The 17655-nt window shown below is 41.1% G+C and overlaps 1 protein-coding gene across 1 annotated transcript in view; it reads right to left on the reverse strand.

Moving 5' to 3' along the window:
* DLX2 (distal-less homeobox 2) overlaps window positions 1-17655 on the reverse strand; it is a 109414-nt gene that overhangs the window by 6903 nt on the left and 84856 nt on the right. Inside the window, exon 7 of the mRNA XM_010843848.1 lies at window positions 787-876. Coding sequence (XP_010842150.1) covers window positions 787-876 — 90 coding nt within the window. The remainder of the gene's footprint in view (window positions 1-786; window positions 877-17655) is intronic.

The following is a 17655-nucleotide window of genomic DNA, read 5'->3' on the forward strand; positions in this document are numbered from 1 at the left end:
GTCAGTGGGCGAGAGGGACGCCTCCTCCTTCCGCGGCTACAAGCTTCAGATCTCAGGCCCGGCAGGCGGGCCATGCGCGCTGATGGAGTAAGTTACCCCCTCATCCCCACCCCTTTCCCCAACTCCGATCCCCAGTTCAGTACGCTGGGACCTTCACTTTCAGCTGCAGCCACGTGGCATGATAAAAGCTGTGCAAACAGATGGCCTTCAACAAGGTTTATTCTTGAAGCTGAAAGGAAAACAGTCTCTGACATGCCCTGCCCTCTGCCCGGGGCTCGGTACAGCGGACGCCGCAGGGAATGTTAGAGCCGGGCGAGCTCAGGTGCGGGCGCTCGCGGGCTGCATGCGGGGCTGGCCGGGGAAAGCTACTTTCATTCTAGAACTTTCTGCCCTATGAGGTGCCCAGCCACGGCTGGCTGCTGCCTGTCTGGTTGAAAGGGCAACTCTTCCCATAAGAGGGGCGGAAGTGAACCTCTCCCTATGTACGCGCCCAAACTCGACGGTCACCCCCCGAAGCTCATGCGGGGGTTGTCATAGCTTGCTTCCGAAACTTTCAGAGCCAATTTCGCCTTCTGCTTTACTGATCTTAGACTTTAATTCAGGTCCGATTCACTTTATTGTCTATTCAGTGGTTAAAGCGTCCCCTTCTTCCCCCACCAGCACCAAACAGGAAAACAACTTGGAAGGGACCTTTGAAACTTAAAGTATCTTTTTGGGTGCTCGGATTCCTTTTTCTCCACCCTCGCCCACGCCCACCGCTCATCACACACTAAAGAGTTGTGCCACCTCCTGCGGATGCAAAGAGGATGTGCTTGCAGACTCCTTGTCTCTGGAGCCAGACTTTGTTGGGCTGAACCGCTGCTGGTACTGTGTGACCTTGGGGCAAGGACTTCATTTTTCTGTGCTTCACTGTTTGCATCTGTAGAATGCGAGTAATAATACCTTTCGAGGGCGAGGGGCAAAACAGGTGAAGAGGGTTAAGAGGTATAAAATAAGTTACAGGGAATATAGCCAGTATTTTATAATAAGTATATAGGGAATATAATCTATAAAAATGCTGAGTCATTTGTTGTAAACCTGAAACTGACATAATATTGTAAGTCAACTATACTTAAATAAAAAACAAAAACAAGCAAGCAAACAAAAAACCAATACCTTCCTCCTAGGATTATTGCCGGGGAATAACGGGCTTCCCTGGTGGCTCAGAGGTTAAAGCGTCTGCCTCCAATGCATGAGACCCGGGTTCGATCCCTGGGTGGGGAAGAACCCCTGAAGAAGGAAATGGTAACCCACTCCAATATTCTTGCCTGGAGAATCCCATGGACAGAGAAGCCTGGTAGGCTACTGTCCATGGGGTCACAAAGAGTCGGACACGACTGAGCGACTTCACTTTCACTTTCTTGTCTGCTGCCCATGTATCTGAAGAACTGGGCATTCTCTGGTCTAGGCACTGCAGGCTCTAAGAGGCCAAGACAAGGGTGTTGCCGGGTTTTCTTCTCCAGTGCATAAGGACTTCTTCTCCAGGCAGAGGGCTGAGAGCAGAGGAGGCCTGCTGACTCCAGTGGACAAGAGCAGGCCGGGGATATAGGCATCTGCCTGTATCCGCAGTGCATGGCCCATGTGTCTTAAGGAGAGGTCAGGAGCTGGGATGTGGGGAGCGCAGGGCTGCCTGCAGCACGGAATTTAGGAAAGGCTCTGAAGGCTGTTCCTGACCCATGTGGCATTGCACTACCCTTATTCAGTCCCCTGGGCAGAGCCCAACTGTGCAGAGCCTTAAGTACTTTCCATGTGTGGCATACCCAGGCTACTTCTATATCTCTTTGAAACTGAAGAGGGGGATGAAGAAGAGCCCTGCAGTTTGTTCATAAGAAGCCCTCTATAGCTATGTCCACCTCCTTGCATCCTTTTGAAATAAGAGGAAACACTGCTGTTTTAAAAATTACAAAGTAATTTGTAAGAGAAGCAAACAGTATTAGAAATATATTGGAGTGGTTTAAAGTATAGAGTCTGGGCTCCATTTCTCTTTTTCTTTTTTTTAAAGACTATATCCCCTGCCTATCTTTATTTCTTTAAAAAAATTTTTTTTCTTTATTTGACTGCTCTGGGTCTTAGTTGTGGCATATGGGATCTAGTTTCCTGACCAGGGATAGGATTCAGGTCCCCTGCATTGGGACCTCAGAATCTCAGCCATTGGACCACTAGGGAAGTCCCCTGGGCTCAGTTTCTAACTTGGCCATTTGCTAGTTGTGTGACCTTGGGAAAATTACTTAACTACGCTGTGCCTCAATTTAGTGTTTAATCAGAATAAAACCTCATCATTTGGGATAGTGATGGAAAATTGTGGAATAGACCAAGTGCTGTCTGCCCAAATCTGATTTTTTTGGGGAACACAGCTAGACCACCATTTCCACATGACCCTTGCAGTTAGATTAAAGATGTAATTCAATTCTAGGCAATCGATGGACCAGAGTCACTCGTGCCCCTCCTAGGATGCGACATTGAAGACAGAGTTGAGACTCTGCCCTGTTCCTGTTCCACTGGATGGAACCAGAGTCAACTATGCAGATGACATGGCCCTAGGGTAATCACTCAGAGGAATCTCTCCTAAGGAATCTTCAATACTTGCCTTGAAGGGTTACCTGGCCAAGAAATAAACTTCTCATATTTTAAGCTACTGACTTTTGGGATTTAAAAAATATACTTATAGCAGCAGCCTAACTCTGATGCTGGGAGGATTGGGGGCAGGAGGAGAAGGGGACGACAGAGGATGAGATGGCTGGATGGCATCACTGACTCGATGGACATGAGTCTGAGTGAACTCCGGGAGTTGGTGATGGACAAGGAGGCCTGGCGTGCTGCGATTCATGGGTCGCAAAGAGTCGGACAGGACTGAGCGACTGAACTGAACTGAACTACTGTAATTAATATGACCTTAGAGTCAGTATATGATGACTTTGTCAGCAAGTTACACAAAAGAAAAAAAAAAACCCAGAACGTATTTTATCTGTGAAAGTTAGAGATGGAATTAGAAGCTAAGTGTAGAACTCAAACCATCTGATTCCTCGCTGTATTCAGTCCATGAATAGAAATAGGTCAGCGCAGCTCATTGTTCTCATTAGGAACTTAAGTCTTAAGATGATCATTGTTGAGGTCCTGGCAAGTCTAAGTCTAAATCATATGTGTTTCTTTTTAAAGGTGACAGGCTGCAGAAGTTTTGTCACCCTGCTACGTGTGGCCCTCCTCTTCATGTCATTGTCAGTCTTGCTTTCGGCACATGCTTATTACTCTTAGGAGTTGTCATGAGGCAATAACCCCACTTCCTACTTCAGTCTATTTTGGATCCACAGTATTGCATTCGCTTGGCAGAATTCAGTTAACCTTTGCCCTGCTTCATTTTGTCTCCAAGGCCAAATTTGCCTCTTACTCCAGGTAGCTCTTGTCTTCCTACTTTGCATTCCAACACCCAGTGATAAATAGAACATCTTTTTTTTTTTTTGGTGTTAGTTCTAGGAGGTCTCCTAGAACTGATCAACTTCAGCGTCTTTGGCATAGATGGTAGGGATATAGACCTGGATTACTGTGATGTTGAATGGCTTGCCTTGGAAATGAACTGAGATCATTCTGTCATTTTTGAGGTTGTGCAGAGTACTGCCTGTCAGACTCTTTTGTTGATTATGAGGGCTGTTCCATTTCATCTATGGGATTCTTGCCCACAGTAGTAGATATAATGGTCATCTGAATTAAATTTTCCCATTCTGGTCCATTTAGTTCACTGATTCCTAAGATGTCAATGTTTATTCTTACCATCTCCTGCTTGACCACATCCAATTTACTTTGATTCATGGACCTAATATTCCAGGTTCTTGGGCAATACTGTTCTTTGCAGCATCAGATTTTACTTTCATCACCAGACACATCCACAACTGAGCATCGTTTCCACTTTGGCCCAGCCGCTTCATTCTTTCTGAGGCTGTTAGTAGTTCTCCTCCGCTCTTCCCTAGTAGCATACTGGACACCTTCAGACCTGGGGACTCATCTTTCAGTATCATATCTTTTTGTCCTTTTATACAGTTTCTGAGGTCTCACAACAAGTATACTGAGGTGGTTTGCCATTTCCTCCTCCAGTGGATCCCATTTTTTAAGAACTCTCTGCTTTGACCCATCTGTCTTGGGTCATAGATGACAACACCACATGGCTACATAGCTACATGGCTCATGGCTTCGTCGAGTTATGCAAGTCCCTTCACCACAATTAGGCAGTGATCTGTGAAGAGGGTGTAAGCTAATGGGATGGGCCAAAATACAGGCAGTACAAAGGCAAGAGGTACTGATAATGAAATAACTTCAAATAGGAAACACATTCATGTGGATGCATGGCAAAACCCACCACATATTGTAAAGTAATTATCCTCCAATTAAAATATATATAAATTAATTTAAAAAAAGAAAGGAAGCATGGCAGGAAACATCCCACTAAAAGGGCCCTAAAGGCTTTCTTTTAAGGAGAGTATATACAAACCTAAGTGAAAGGACTTTGAGATGTCGTTTTAGACCATTTCAAGATAGTAGTTTTGCTTATTGCCTGGTTCTCAGCAGTGTTCTCCTTGCCTATGTCAAACTACATAGTCAAGTTTTATATGGATAATATGCTTTGATTCCATCCAGAACTGAGAAAAATGTATTTCCTCCAGAAAAGTTTGACCACCAAGGAGTCACATGGACTGCTGCCACACCTAAGACTTTGATGACACCCAGAGATCATTTAACATAGTGTCTTCATCTACATCAGCCCAATTAGTAATAGAACCAACAAATTGTATGTTTTACTATAAGGAAAGTGCTTTTTTTTTTTTTTAAACAAAACAAAATGTAATCATTTACTCATAACATCAGTAACCCCCCGGACTCTTCACATCTTGTAAAGGAAGTGGCAGCTGAACTTTGCAGCCCCAATTGTGGGGCATGTAGGATCTTAGTTCTCTGACCAGGGGTGAAACCCGTGGCCCCTGCAAAGTGCTAACCACTGGATCACCAGGGAAGACCCAAGCCCTGACTCTTGTACCCTAATAGTTTCTCCCTGGGCATGTCTCACTATATGGAGGATTCCATAACACTCTTTTTCCATTACACTTTTGATACTCTGACCGTCTGGTCTTCTTATCCTAATCCAAAGCGTAGCTGGGGGAATCCTGAGATGTTTAAACAAGGTTTTACTTAAGTCTTGGGATAATAGGGGAAAATAAACACCAAAAGTATCCTGGACCCAGATGGCCAAATGCTGTAAACTCTTTGTTGGTTTGGACCATCTGTATCTTATATGCAGGATCCCATCACCTCGTGAGTGACTGAATGAGAAAAGTGACACACCAGAGACTTGAAGGGTAAATTAGACTTACTGCTACTGCTAAGTCACTTCAGTCATGTCCGACTCTGTGCGACCCCATAGATGGCAGCCCACCAGGCTCCTCCGTCCATGGGATTTTCCAGGCAAGAGTACTGGAGTGGGATGCCATTGCCTTCTCCGAAATTAGACTTAGCAAGGTAAAAAGTTGAGAAGAATATTATAGGAAGAAAGAATAACATGTGCAAATTTCAGAGTCTGAAAGGGATATTTGCAGACATGGAAGAAGATCAGTTGGGTTGGACCATGGTGCCTGAGAAGAGCGTGCAAGATGAAGCTGGCAAGGTAGGAAGGAGCTCCATCATGTAGGACCTAAGAGATTTTTGACCTAGGAACAATGGGAAAGCTAAAGGTTCAAAGGACTTAAAAAATTAAACTTATTTTGATTTAATTATAGATTCCCATGCAGTTGTAAGAAATAACAGACATCTTTTGTACTCTTTACTCAGTTTTCTTCCAATGGCAAGGTCTTACAAAGTTATAGTATAAATCACAACCACTCCCACCTGCTTCTTGACCCCTCACAATGACTAAATCTGTTCTCCATTCCTATAATTTTTGTCATTTCAATAATGTTGTATAAATGGAATCATATGAAATCTTTGGGTTTGGCTTTTTTCATCAGCATAATTCTCTGAAGAGGATTCATCCAGATTGTATGTATCAATACTTTATAATTTTAAAAACTTGTTTAGTAAAGTGGTGTATTACTAGTTTAACCGTTCACCCCCTTTAAGACACCTGATTGTTTTCAGATTTGGTTATTATGAATGAAGCTGCTGTGAATATGTGTGTATATGTTTTTGTGTTAACAAGGTCTTTGTTTCTCTGATATATATGGTCAGAGGTACTAATCCAATATGACTGTGTCTTCGTAAAAAGAAGAGATTAGGACACAGACACACACACAGAGGGAAGGCCATGTGAAGACACAGGGAGAAGACAGCCCTCTATAAGCCAAGGGGAGAGGCCTCAGAAGAAATCAACCCTCTGTTGGAGATGTTAGCAAAAGCAGAGTGATAATCATTTTGCAATATGCACATGTATCAAATGAAATTGTATATCTTAAACTTATACAATGTTATATGTGAAATATATCTCAATAAACCTGGAATGAAAAAAGAAGCAGCTGACACTACTGACACTTTGATCTGTGATTCCTAGCCTCTGGAATTATAAGAAAACAAATGCCTGTTGTTTAAAGTGTTCTTTAAAAAAGAGAAGACAAGAAAACCTCTGCAACAGAGCCTATTAAGAGGATGATAAGACAAGCTACAGGATGGGAAAAAATATCTGCAAATAACGTATCCAACAAAGACTGGAATACATAAGCAATATCTGGTTCTTGGTTATGGTGGAACTACAAATTAATACACTGCTGAATTGTTGAACAGAGTGGCTGTACCGTTTCATATTCTCACTAGCACTGTATGAATTTAGTTTCTCATCTTTGACCTCACCAAATTCCATTAATTCTACTTCTTAAATATTTCTGGAATTCACTCATTTCTAACATTTTCTCTCTGTAGTTTAGCAACTAAATTACAGGGGAAAAAAATACTTGATTGACATTGTAGTGATCATTACCATTCCTGTCACATTGCATAATTATCAACTCTGAGTTTAGTTTTAAACAAAATAAGTTTGAGATATCTCCATCAGTTACCTATTGCTGTGTCATAACCTGCCCCCAAACTCAGTAGCTTCGAGCAAACCCTGCACCAATGGTCTCCATGACCTCAGTCTGCTTGTGAGTTGGTTTATTTTCAAAGCCTAGGGACTCCATTTCCTCACTGGGATATTCTGAGGATTTGTATCTTAAAATACATCAAACATTTCAAGTGAAAAGTGTTGTAGAAGGAGGGCAAAGAATCATTTATCTAATTTTCATGTTTACATAGCATTTGTTTTAAAGTAGTAAGAATCTAAATTCCAAATGTGGTTACAAAATCAGCCTCCACTTAAACTAGTAAGTGCATTTTAATGAAGCTTAATTTAAAAGCATGCATTTGCATATTGAAATTTGCTTGAACCGACTTGTAGAGTGTGATCTCCAAAGCATGGGTTTTCCTGTCGCAGTTCTTTCAAATTACTTTTCATGGCCTGGAAATCTTAGCTCAGTTGGTATAAGGGTTAGTAAAATGGAGAAGGTTCAAATTAAATTGTTGTATTAGTTATAATACTTTTCCAAGTTGTTCTTAGAATGTTCTTGGGATTGCTTAGAAGTCAAATGTCATGCTTTGGAATAGTGCGTTAAACGTGTGTGTGTGCATGCTTAGTCACTTGGTTGTGTCCTGCTGTTTGTGATCCTGTGGATTGTAGCTTGCGGGGCTCTTCTGTCCAGGGGATTCTCCTGGCAAGAATACTGGAGTGAGTTGCCATTTTCTCCTCCAGGGGATCCTCCCGACCTAGGGACTGAACTCTTCTCTTCTGCATTGGCAGGCTGGTTCTTTACCCCTGAGCCACCTGGGAATCCATGTTAAACATAATTTTATGTTTACAGCTTTTATTCTACAACTCATCTATATTTAAATCAATAGGCATGAGAACTTAACATATGGAAATTTATCAAGTCAGAAATAGTTGGCTTCCACTTTGCATACCTTCATCCCAAAATCAAGGTGTATTAATACACTTGTTAAAATCTAGTAATTCCAAAGGGACTTCTCTAGTTATATAAGTGAGGTTGATTTATTTATTCTAAACCTTTATTAATTGTGAAATATAACACATATAGAGGTGCATAAAACACAAAATATGATAGAAAATTATAAAGTAGATACAATTAGGAAAAAACACAAAACACCACCCAGATTAAAAAAAATAGAACATTGCTGTTGCTGCCTGAACTACTTCCTACGTTTCCCATCCAGATCACCTCTCTGACTTTTATGGTAACCGCTTCCTTGCTTTTTAAAATTTTGCCTGTTTTTGAACTTTATACCTAGATGGACTAATACTAAGAAACACTGACTTGGACTTCTGTGGAAGTCCAGTGGTTAAGACTGCATTTCCAATGCAGGCGGCATGGGTTTGATCCCTAGTCAGGAGCTGAGAGCCCACATGCTGTGTGGCATGGCCAAATAAATAAATAAAATAAAAAAGAAACACTGACTTGGCTACCTAGCCTGCCCATATCAGATGTGAACCTGGCTAGGTAACACAAAGCCACAGCTAATTAGCCTCTCTGTGTGGCTTGTGAGGCTTTGTTTTCCTAGTATCCATCCAAGAAAAGTCTTGGTCTTTTTGGGTTTAAGTGACCCACCCAACTTCTTGTCCCCCCAGTTTCATCTTCCAGAGTCTAGACTCTGTGCTGCGTTAAGTTCCGCAGTTTGGCTTTTTTTCTGTTCTATACTTAGTCTTTACCAAGAGATTAAATTGCTGGTTTTTATTCAACACTATGGAAAGTTTTCTTTTGTATGTTTCTTTTTTGCTCAACTTTATCAGATTCATCCATGTTGTAGTGTAGCTGTTGTTAGCTCATGTTCACTGCTGTATAATATTCCAACATGTTTAATATATAACAATTTATCCATTCTATTATCGATGGCATTGGATTGACTTTATTACTGTTAAGAATTTCTTGTGTTTGTCTCCTGGTGCAAATATATATGCATTTCTGTTGGATATGTACCATGGAATGAAATAGAGGGATCATAGAATATGTATATCTTATACTTTAGTAAATAATTTTAAACTGTTTTTCAAAGTTGTTGTGATAAGCATTTGTGCAATATACTTTTAAAATATAGAAAAATATAGAATTTTTGTTGTCAATATAGAAATATATTGACAATATATTTGTATATCAATATACAAATATATTGTTGTCAATATAGAAAAATAAAAGATAAAATAAGTTGTTCTTTAGTATGCATCTGTTAAATTTTGTCATTAAAAATGTCTGCTCTAAGAGATGAGTGTAAGTGAGCTCAGGCTTGAGGAAAGTGGTCTACTTTCACGATAGTTCCTGTTCCAGGCATTTCTGGATACCCCTGATAGCATGGTGACTCTTCAGGGGAGACTAGTATACTTGCAGATTAGGACACTGGTAGATACCCAGGTGAGGATCTTGGAGTAGGTAGGACAAGATCTGTGTTCTTTTCACAGGTCCTGTGTTCCCTGTGTTCCACCCAAAGCAAGAGTCCCTTTGAAGGCAGCTTTTTTTTAAACAGTGACTTTCTGTAGAGTTGCAGTCCCTCCTGCAGTATGCTCCTTGCTCTAAGTGTGTTTTCTTAACCATCTGATGTTCCAGTTACAAGGCAGGGCCAGGTTTAAATTCCCTACCCCAAATTATATGGCTTGGTGATTTGCAAATGGCTAAATTAAGAACAGAGGATGAGATGGTTGGATGGCATCACCAACTCAATGGACATGAGTTTGAGCAAGCTCTGAGAGTTGGTGATGGACAGGGAAGCCTGGCATGCTGCAGTCCAGGGGGTCGCAAAGAGCTGGACACGACTGAGCGAGCGACTGAACTGAACTGATTGAAATCAAGAATGAGTTAGGGAAGTAGTTTCTCACTTTTTTTTTTTTTTTTTAGCATGACAACCTATTAATCTTTTTATTGTAGACTTTTCTAAACATACACAAATGTATAAGGAATGGTATCTCATCTATCAACCTCCGAGATTTGATAATTATCAATTTATGGCCAATCTTGTTTATAAATCTCTCGCTTCCATTCCCACTGGATTGTTTGGAAGGAAATCCAACATGTCAAATGATTTTATCCATAAATATTCAGCATGTATCCCTAAAAGGTAAGGACTGTTTAAAAAAACACAACCACAATACATTATTACAAAAATAAAACTAACGATTCTTTAATATCATTGAATATCTTCTGAGGATCCAAGTTTTCTCCATTGTCTCATGAGTGCTTTGTTATGATCGGTTTGTTAGAATCAGGGTCTTATGAGGTAGGCATATTGCATTTGGTTTCTAAATCTTATTACCTGTTTTCCTCACCCTCTTTCTTTTCTTCCCATTGGTTTATTGATTAAACTGTATCATTTGTCCAGTAGAGTTTTTCTGTCTTAGATATTTATAATTTTATTCTTGTGGTGATGTGAATTTTATTTCTGTGGTGATAAGCACCATTTTAAACCATATAATAGTAGTTATAATTTTAGCATCTTTTAAGAAAATGCATAATGATAAAAGGCTACCAAAAATTCAGTAGTAGTGAATGTGCGCTTAGTCACGTCCAACTCTTTGCAACCTCATGGACTGTAGCCTGCCAGGCTCCCCTGTCCATGAGATCTCCCAGGCAAGAAAATTGGAGTGGGTTGCCATTTCCTACTCCAGGGGGTCTTCCTGACCCAGGGATCCAACCCGAGTCTCTTGCATCTCTTGTACTAGCAGGTGGATTCTTTACCACTGCGCCACCTGGGAAGCCAAAAATCCAGTAACACTTTCAAATTACTTTTTGTATGTGTGTGTGTGTGTGTGTGAGAGAGAAAAATAGCTGAAAAATTGTAAGTCGGTGAGTTCGCAAATTTTGTGGTCAGGACTCATTTACTATTGAGGAGCTATAATCAAATAAAAGTTACTTATTTGTTCATTGATATCTATTGTATTAGAAATCAAAACAGCAATTAAAATACTTGTTTGTTGATTCATTTTAAAAACAATAGTGAATTCATTAGATTTTAACAAATAATACACTTGTGAGAAAAGTGACAATGTTTTCTAAAACAAAAAAATTTAGCAAGTATAATATTGCTTTCTTTGTAGATCTCTTTAACATTTTGCTTGATAGAAACCAGTTAGATTTTTATATTTAGTTTGGCATTCAATCTGTTACAATTTTTACAAACTGAGTTGCCTCTGAAAATTTTGCTGTACATTTTTTTGTGTGTCTATGTGGCCAGGTCACTTGGCATACAGGATCTTAGTTCCCTGACCAGGGGTTAAACTGTTGCCCTCTGCAGTTGGAAGCATGGTCTTAACCACTGGACTGCCAGAGAAGTCCCTGCGGTACATTTTTGAGAGACTGACAGTGAAAAAGGCAAATAAAGCTTTTGCTTTATTGTGAAAACAATTTTGACCTCATGGAGCCTCTGAAAGTGTCTAGGGACCCCCTTAGGTTTCTGGACCACACTCTGAGAACTGTTGGATAATACTGATGAATGGAAGATGTTATTATTATTAGTAGTAATAAGTTGAGAATGCTTAGTAAAGGTATGTATTTGAGCAGCCCTTGCAAAAGTATTTCTCAGCTTCCCTTTCCTGGAGCTCCACGATTTCTTCCTCCTTGCCCCAAGTTTGGGACTGGCAATACAAAAATATTCTGTAGATGTAGTGATGGCATTTTAATGATCTGTATGTCTTTCAAAAAGTGCTTATAATCTCTCCACACATTACTCATCCTCCGCTCCCCCCCACCACCCCAGCCTCAATTCCTTAACAAGCTTCATAATTTTTTCCTGAGAGAGCTTCCCAATTTTTTCATAATTTGGAAGTGTAAATTCTAGTCCCAGGCCTGTTTCTAGAGAGCTGGGTGACCTTAGGCAAGCCATTTACTCTCTCCAAGCTTCTGTTTCTTTAGCTATAAAATATGAGCTGGATCAGGTTATTTTGATGCCTTTTCTGGGTCCCAAATCCAAGAAATGCTCTTATGGCTCATAAATAAGCCCATCCTGATGTTTCCTTTAGCTCAGGAATTTAACATTGGCCTAGCACACAGAGGAGCCCGCAGCAACCGGAGAAGAGGGGATTAGGAGCCTGTCCGGTGAGTCAGAGGGTGAGCAAGGATTGAATACACCAAGACAGATTCACAATGGAAATAGGAGTTCCTTGCTGAGGAGTTTTGCAAGATTTCCCACACCAACAAATATCCTCAGAGAAAGAACCAAAGCCCAGCATTTTTTTTTTCCTCCTGAGATCTTTTTAGCCTTCTAAACTTCATTCCCTAAGGAAAGTGTCATTAAACTATAGCCTGGAAATTAAGACTGGCTTTTACACTTTCAAATGGTTGAAAAAAAATCAAAAGATGAATACTATTTTTTGACACGAGAAAATGGTGTAAAATCCAGATTTCAGTGCCCATCAGTTTTTTTTGGACCCAGTCACTCATTCATTTATATAGTCTGTGGCTGCTTTCGTGCTTCATGGCAGAGTTGGGGTGATGGGACGAATACAGTGGGGCTTGCAGATATTTACTATCTGACCATTTCCAAGAATTTACAGACCCCTGCCCTAGTGCAAACCTATAATTTGCATTTTATAGCTGTCCTTTCAAAGGCTGATAAGAGTCAACGAACACTTCTAAACACTCATTCACACACCTTCTCTGACTTAGACTTCTGAACACCCATTCAGGCAACTTCTCTGACATACATTTGGTTTGACTTTAAGATTCTCTTAGGTCTCTAATGGCTTCTGTGTCAAATCTTTCTTTTATATCAAAACTCTGCTCTGACACCTTTAATTAGACATCTCAATGCCTGTTCTAGGGAAGTCTGAGGGCTGAAACAGATGCTTTTCTGTGATCCACGCCTCTTCAGATCTAACTGAAGCCCCCTATCCTGGCTTCACCTACAGAATTCCTCAAATTCAACACCACCTGCACCGTTCAGCTGTCTATTTCCAAGGCCCCCTTTCCTATAGCAATTATTGAGAGTGGCGGGAGGAGAGGTGATTTTATGTTTTTGTTTTTGACTAGGGTACAGTCTGCTCAGCTAAGTCCCATTGTAGTTTTGTCACTTCATGGTTTTCAGTGATCTTTTCTGCTTTTCAAGGACGTAAGCTGAAGTTTGAATGAGCTGGATAAAGTTAATTCAGCAATTAAAATGAAAAACAAAACACAATGGTCCTTCTTCCTCTCTTGGAAATCCTTGGAATTTTTGAAGAAGCATAGCTACCTGTTCTAAAATGATTCCTAGGATTTAATTTATAGAGGTTTGAGGTTTGGCATGAAGATGTCAGTGCTGTTGAATGAAGAGTTTACATTGCATCACATAAGGCCCCCGGGGAAAGGATGGGCAGGCGAGGGGAGGGGAGGAATCATCAAGAGCCTTTCTTAGTGAAAGGCAAAGTAGGAGAGAGTGAATGGTTTAGGACTGGCTAGCTTGAATAACTGCATTAGGCCTTGGGACAGAGGGGCTGTGCCTCGTTGCTTGGTAACTGGCCCTCAGTTTGATTTAGGGTGGGGGAAATATTGGCTAGGTTGTGTGAGAGTTAGATAAAGAGATCATTGGGGGTATAGATGGGAGATTGATTGGTTTGCATATGAAAGGTGTGTTCCTTGGCAAGTTGTTATTACCTTTAGGAATTAGTCAAGCCTGGAAGGGGCAGTCTATTTCTGGGTCTGCAAGGGCCCCAGAGTATCAAAGAATACAAAAAAGAAGAGAATATTGTTAACATAACTGGCTCTATGATGAATGGATGCCAGGTAGACAAATATATAATTTAAGAAAACACAGACCATTAAAAAAGTAGCAAATTAATTGAATTTATATATTTATTGGAATAATGATTTTTACCATTAAAAATAGAAATGTTGAGTTTGAACTGGTTTAAAAATTAATAACAAGAGGCATAGAAACAAAAAAATTTAAAGCCTATATAAAAATGTATAATGTGAAAATTAAAAAGATTTTTTCCACACCTCTTACTAATGCCATTTCTCACTTAACTATTATTAATGTTTTTTTCCCTAATATGCTTTTCAATGGTGAAGAATCCACCTGCAATGCAGGAGACCCAGTTTCAATCCCTGGGTCAGGAAGATCCTCTGGAGAAGAAAATGGCAACCCACTCCAGTATTCTTGCCTGGAGAAATCCATGGGCAGAGAGACTTGTGAGCTACAGACCATGGGGTTGCAAAGAGTCGAACATGACTTAGTGACTAACATACACACCCCATCTCACTAAGGGTGAAAGCAGTGTCCTCACAAGTCTACAAGGCCCTGTTAGCCCTGCCTGTGCTCCTGCTTGCTCATTCCCTCCTTCCCCCCAAGCTGGAACCCTCGAGGCATGCTCCTGCCTCAGAGCTTCTGCTTCTAGTTAATTCCCAGGCTCCTCCTCGGGACAGCAGCCTGACAATCTCCCTCACTTCCTTCCATTTTTTACTCAAATATACTTCCTAGTCTGGAGAAGGCAATGGCACCCGACTCCAGTACTCTTGCCTGGAAAATCCCACGGATGGAGGAGCCTGGTAGGCTGCGGTCCATGGGGTCGCTAAGAGTCGGACACGACTGAGCGACTTCACTTTCACTTTTCACTTTCATGCATTGGAGAAGGAAATGGCAACCCACTCCAGTGTTCTTGTCTGGAGAGTCCCAGGGACGGGGGAGCCTGGTGGGCTGCTGTCTATGGGGTTGCACCGAGTCGGACATGACTGAAGCGACTTAGCAGCATACTTCCTAGTGGTCTAGACTAGATACTTCTATCCCCTTTCCCTGATTTTTTAAAAAATTCCTTAGCCCTTTGTACATATACCTTTTGCTTTTTCTCTAATTTATTATCCATCTTCCCCACTGGAATGTAAGTTCTGTATATGCAGAGATTTTTGTGTACTGCTTGGTACACAGAAGATGCTCAATAAATATTTCCTGACTGAATAAATATCAAGCACATTTATATGATATATATTTATTTGTATAATTTTCTTTATTGAGTGGGATCACATTATACATGTGATCTCCAACTTTTTTTTTTTTCAATCCATAAAGGAATCTTGGCTGTTTTTCCATGTGAGTACATCTGGATCTGGATGCAGTTTATTCTTTAAAGTAGTACGTAGTATTCTGGAGTACAAATAAATTCTAATTTATTTAACCAGTCATTTTCTAATAGTCATTAGGATGTTGAGAATTTCACCATTTCCTACAATAACAACAAATCAAGGAAAAGAATGCACACCAGATTCAGGTTATAAGACTTTTTCTAGAATGACTTGGAGACTATTGGTTATTTTCTGACTTTCTTGTGCTGTTATTTATATTTTTCTTTAGTCTTTGCTACTCAGTTGGGAAAAAGGTTGCTCCAATGAGGTATAGGCAGAGATGGACGTTGAGACCATCACAAGTATTTACAATAATTCTACATTAATAGCCAGTTCCTAGAGCTGAGGGCAGACCTCCTTGCAGGCAGGGTACAGGCATGTGGTGGGAGGCTTGTCACCCGCAGAAGTCTGTTGTAGGGAAAGGAAAGGGAGGACCCCTCCATTTCCTTTGGCCTAAGGCACCCCATTTATCCACACCTGCATCTGGTCCTGTATGCCTCTTGTTGACTTGTCCATTCATCTACCATGTGCCTTCAAAATTAATACCTGACACTCCATGTGCTGGCCTAGTTCTCTTCTCTGCAGTCATATCTTTCTTCTGTCTTCTATTCATTTAGACCCCGCTTCTCAATCTTTTCCTCTGTAGAACATAGTCACGTAGTCTATTTCCCCATTGAAATCTGCCCAGTCTCTGACAGCTTCCATACAAAAGTTCAAGCTTCATCTCTCAGTGATGCTTAATGATAAGGGCTTCATCTTGCCTTTCATTTCCTCCCTGGCCCTGGACCAGACCATCTGTTCCTTCCTAGCCTCTCTGTTGCTTTAATCTGCTCCTGCCTCTGATCTGTGCTTGTTACACCTGCAAGCCCAGCCCATGTAATATGCTCTTCCTCCCTAACCTTTGGAAACCTCTTCTGCTTCCTTGACTGATTCCAGTCATCCAAGTTCCCTGAGCCATTCTGCAGGCGACTTGAGCTGTATTCTCTTGGGGACTGGGTGTTTCCTCTCCATGCTATATCCTGTTTAGCACTTTTGAATGTCCCCAGTTTGGCTTACTTAGGGTGCTATGGGTTTCCATTGCCGAGGAGACTAAGCTGGGGCACAGGAATGATAGGAAGGGCTGGTGAGGTGGCTGCCAAACCTGGTGTCACTGAGTTCCTGGTGCCCCCAGCTCCTCTGAGTTGCCACTGAGGGAGAGGTCACTGTTTCAGGAGGGAGGGGAAATTGGGTTTTAGAAAATACTGCTGGATTATAGAAAATATTATTTTTACTAAAAGTTAGCAGTGTGTGTGCGTGCTAAGTCACCTCAGTCATGTCCGACTCTTTGTGTCTCTATGGACTGTAGCTCGCCAGTCTCCTCTGTCCCTGGGATTCTCCAGGCAAGAATACTGGAGTGGGTTGCCATGTCTCCCTACAGGGGATCTTCCCACCCAGGGATTGAACCTGCGTCTCTTAGGTCTCCTGCAGGTGGGTTCTTTATCACTACCGCTACCTAGGAAGCCCAAGTTAGTTGTTCTTAGTGGTTTTTCCCCCCAATAATCTGGGCCTCTTGATGATAGCTATGAACCTTCTTTCCAAAAAAACACACATAGACAGATTTTTGAAGGAGCTTCCAAGATGTACCAAAAGATACCGTGATCCCCCCAGCTTAGAACCAAGTTCTTTAGATCGTGTTTTATACACTCTTTGGTGTTGTATTCCCCCCACCCCCTTGACCTGTTCACTCATTGTGACTGGAAAGCATTGTCTTAAGGAGATAATGAAATAGACGCAAAATGACTCTTACGGCATCTTTTTTTTCCTCTTGGTTTTGCAACAAATTTTACTTCTCTTTGGAAATGTTCTATATTGGGATTTAAAGAGTTCGGTAGAGCTCTTTCCCTACACCGTGCATAAATTTAGTATCACAGGTTCTGCCTTATATCTGAGTTATTGGTTTTGTGGTGCAGATTGGTGGGAACTTCCCTCTGTGTTGCACTGGGAATTCTTCAGTACTGGTTCTTTTCTTCCTTTCTTACACAACTCTGTTTAGCACTGGTGGAATGAGTAGAACAAAGGGAATAACAGAGCTAGGATAGCCTAGGTGTTAAGAGCAAGGGTTCCCATAGGCAGGCTGATTTGAGTTAGTCAACTCGGAATCTTAAACTGGTCACTCAAAGGCCAGAGAAACCAGTGGGTCATTTTTGTTTCTCCTGCCCAGCATTCCTAAAACAAAGTTATCTTGTTCTCAGTAAAAGATGCTATCTTGATCTCAGTAAAAGCAATATGTAATTATTTGCCTTATACCGACCCTCGTAAAGTGTTACGTCAATTGCCTGACCTGGGGCAATTGAGTTTAGGGTTTCATTTCCCCAACAGTAAATCAGGCAGGATGCCTATCTCAAAGCCCTATGTGACTCATGAATATAAGACCTAAATGAGTTTGCCTGTAAATTCTGAACAAATTGTACATCTGACTGTAAATAATAATCCACAGTGATGGATGCCTTAAGAAGTGCTAGAAGCAGGGGGATGGGGGAAT

The sequence above is a fragment of the Bison bison genome, unplaced genomic scaffold (genome assembly GCF_000754665.1).
Source record: "Bison bison bison isolate TAMUID 2011002044 unplaced genomic scaffold, Bison_UMD1.0 scf7180017864190, whole genome shotgun sequence".
Lineage (NCBI taxonomy): Eukaryota > Metazoa > Chordata > Mammalia > Artiodactyla > Bovidae > Bison > Bison bison.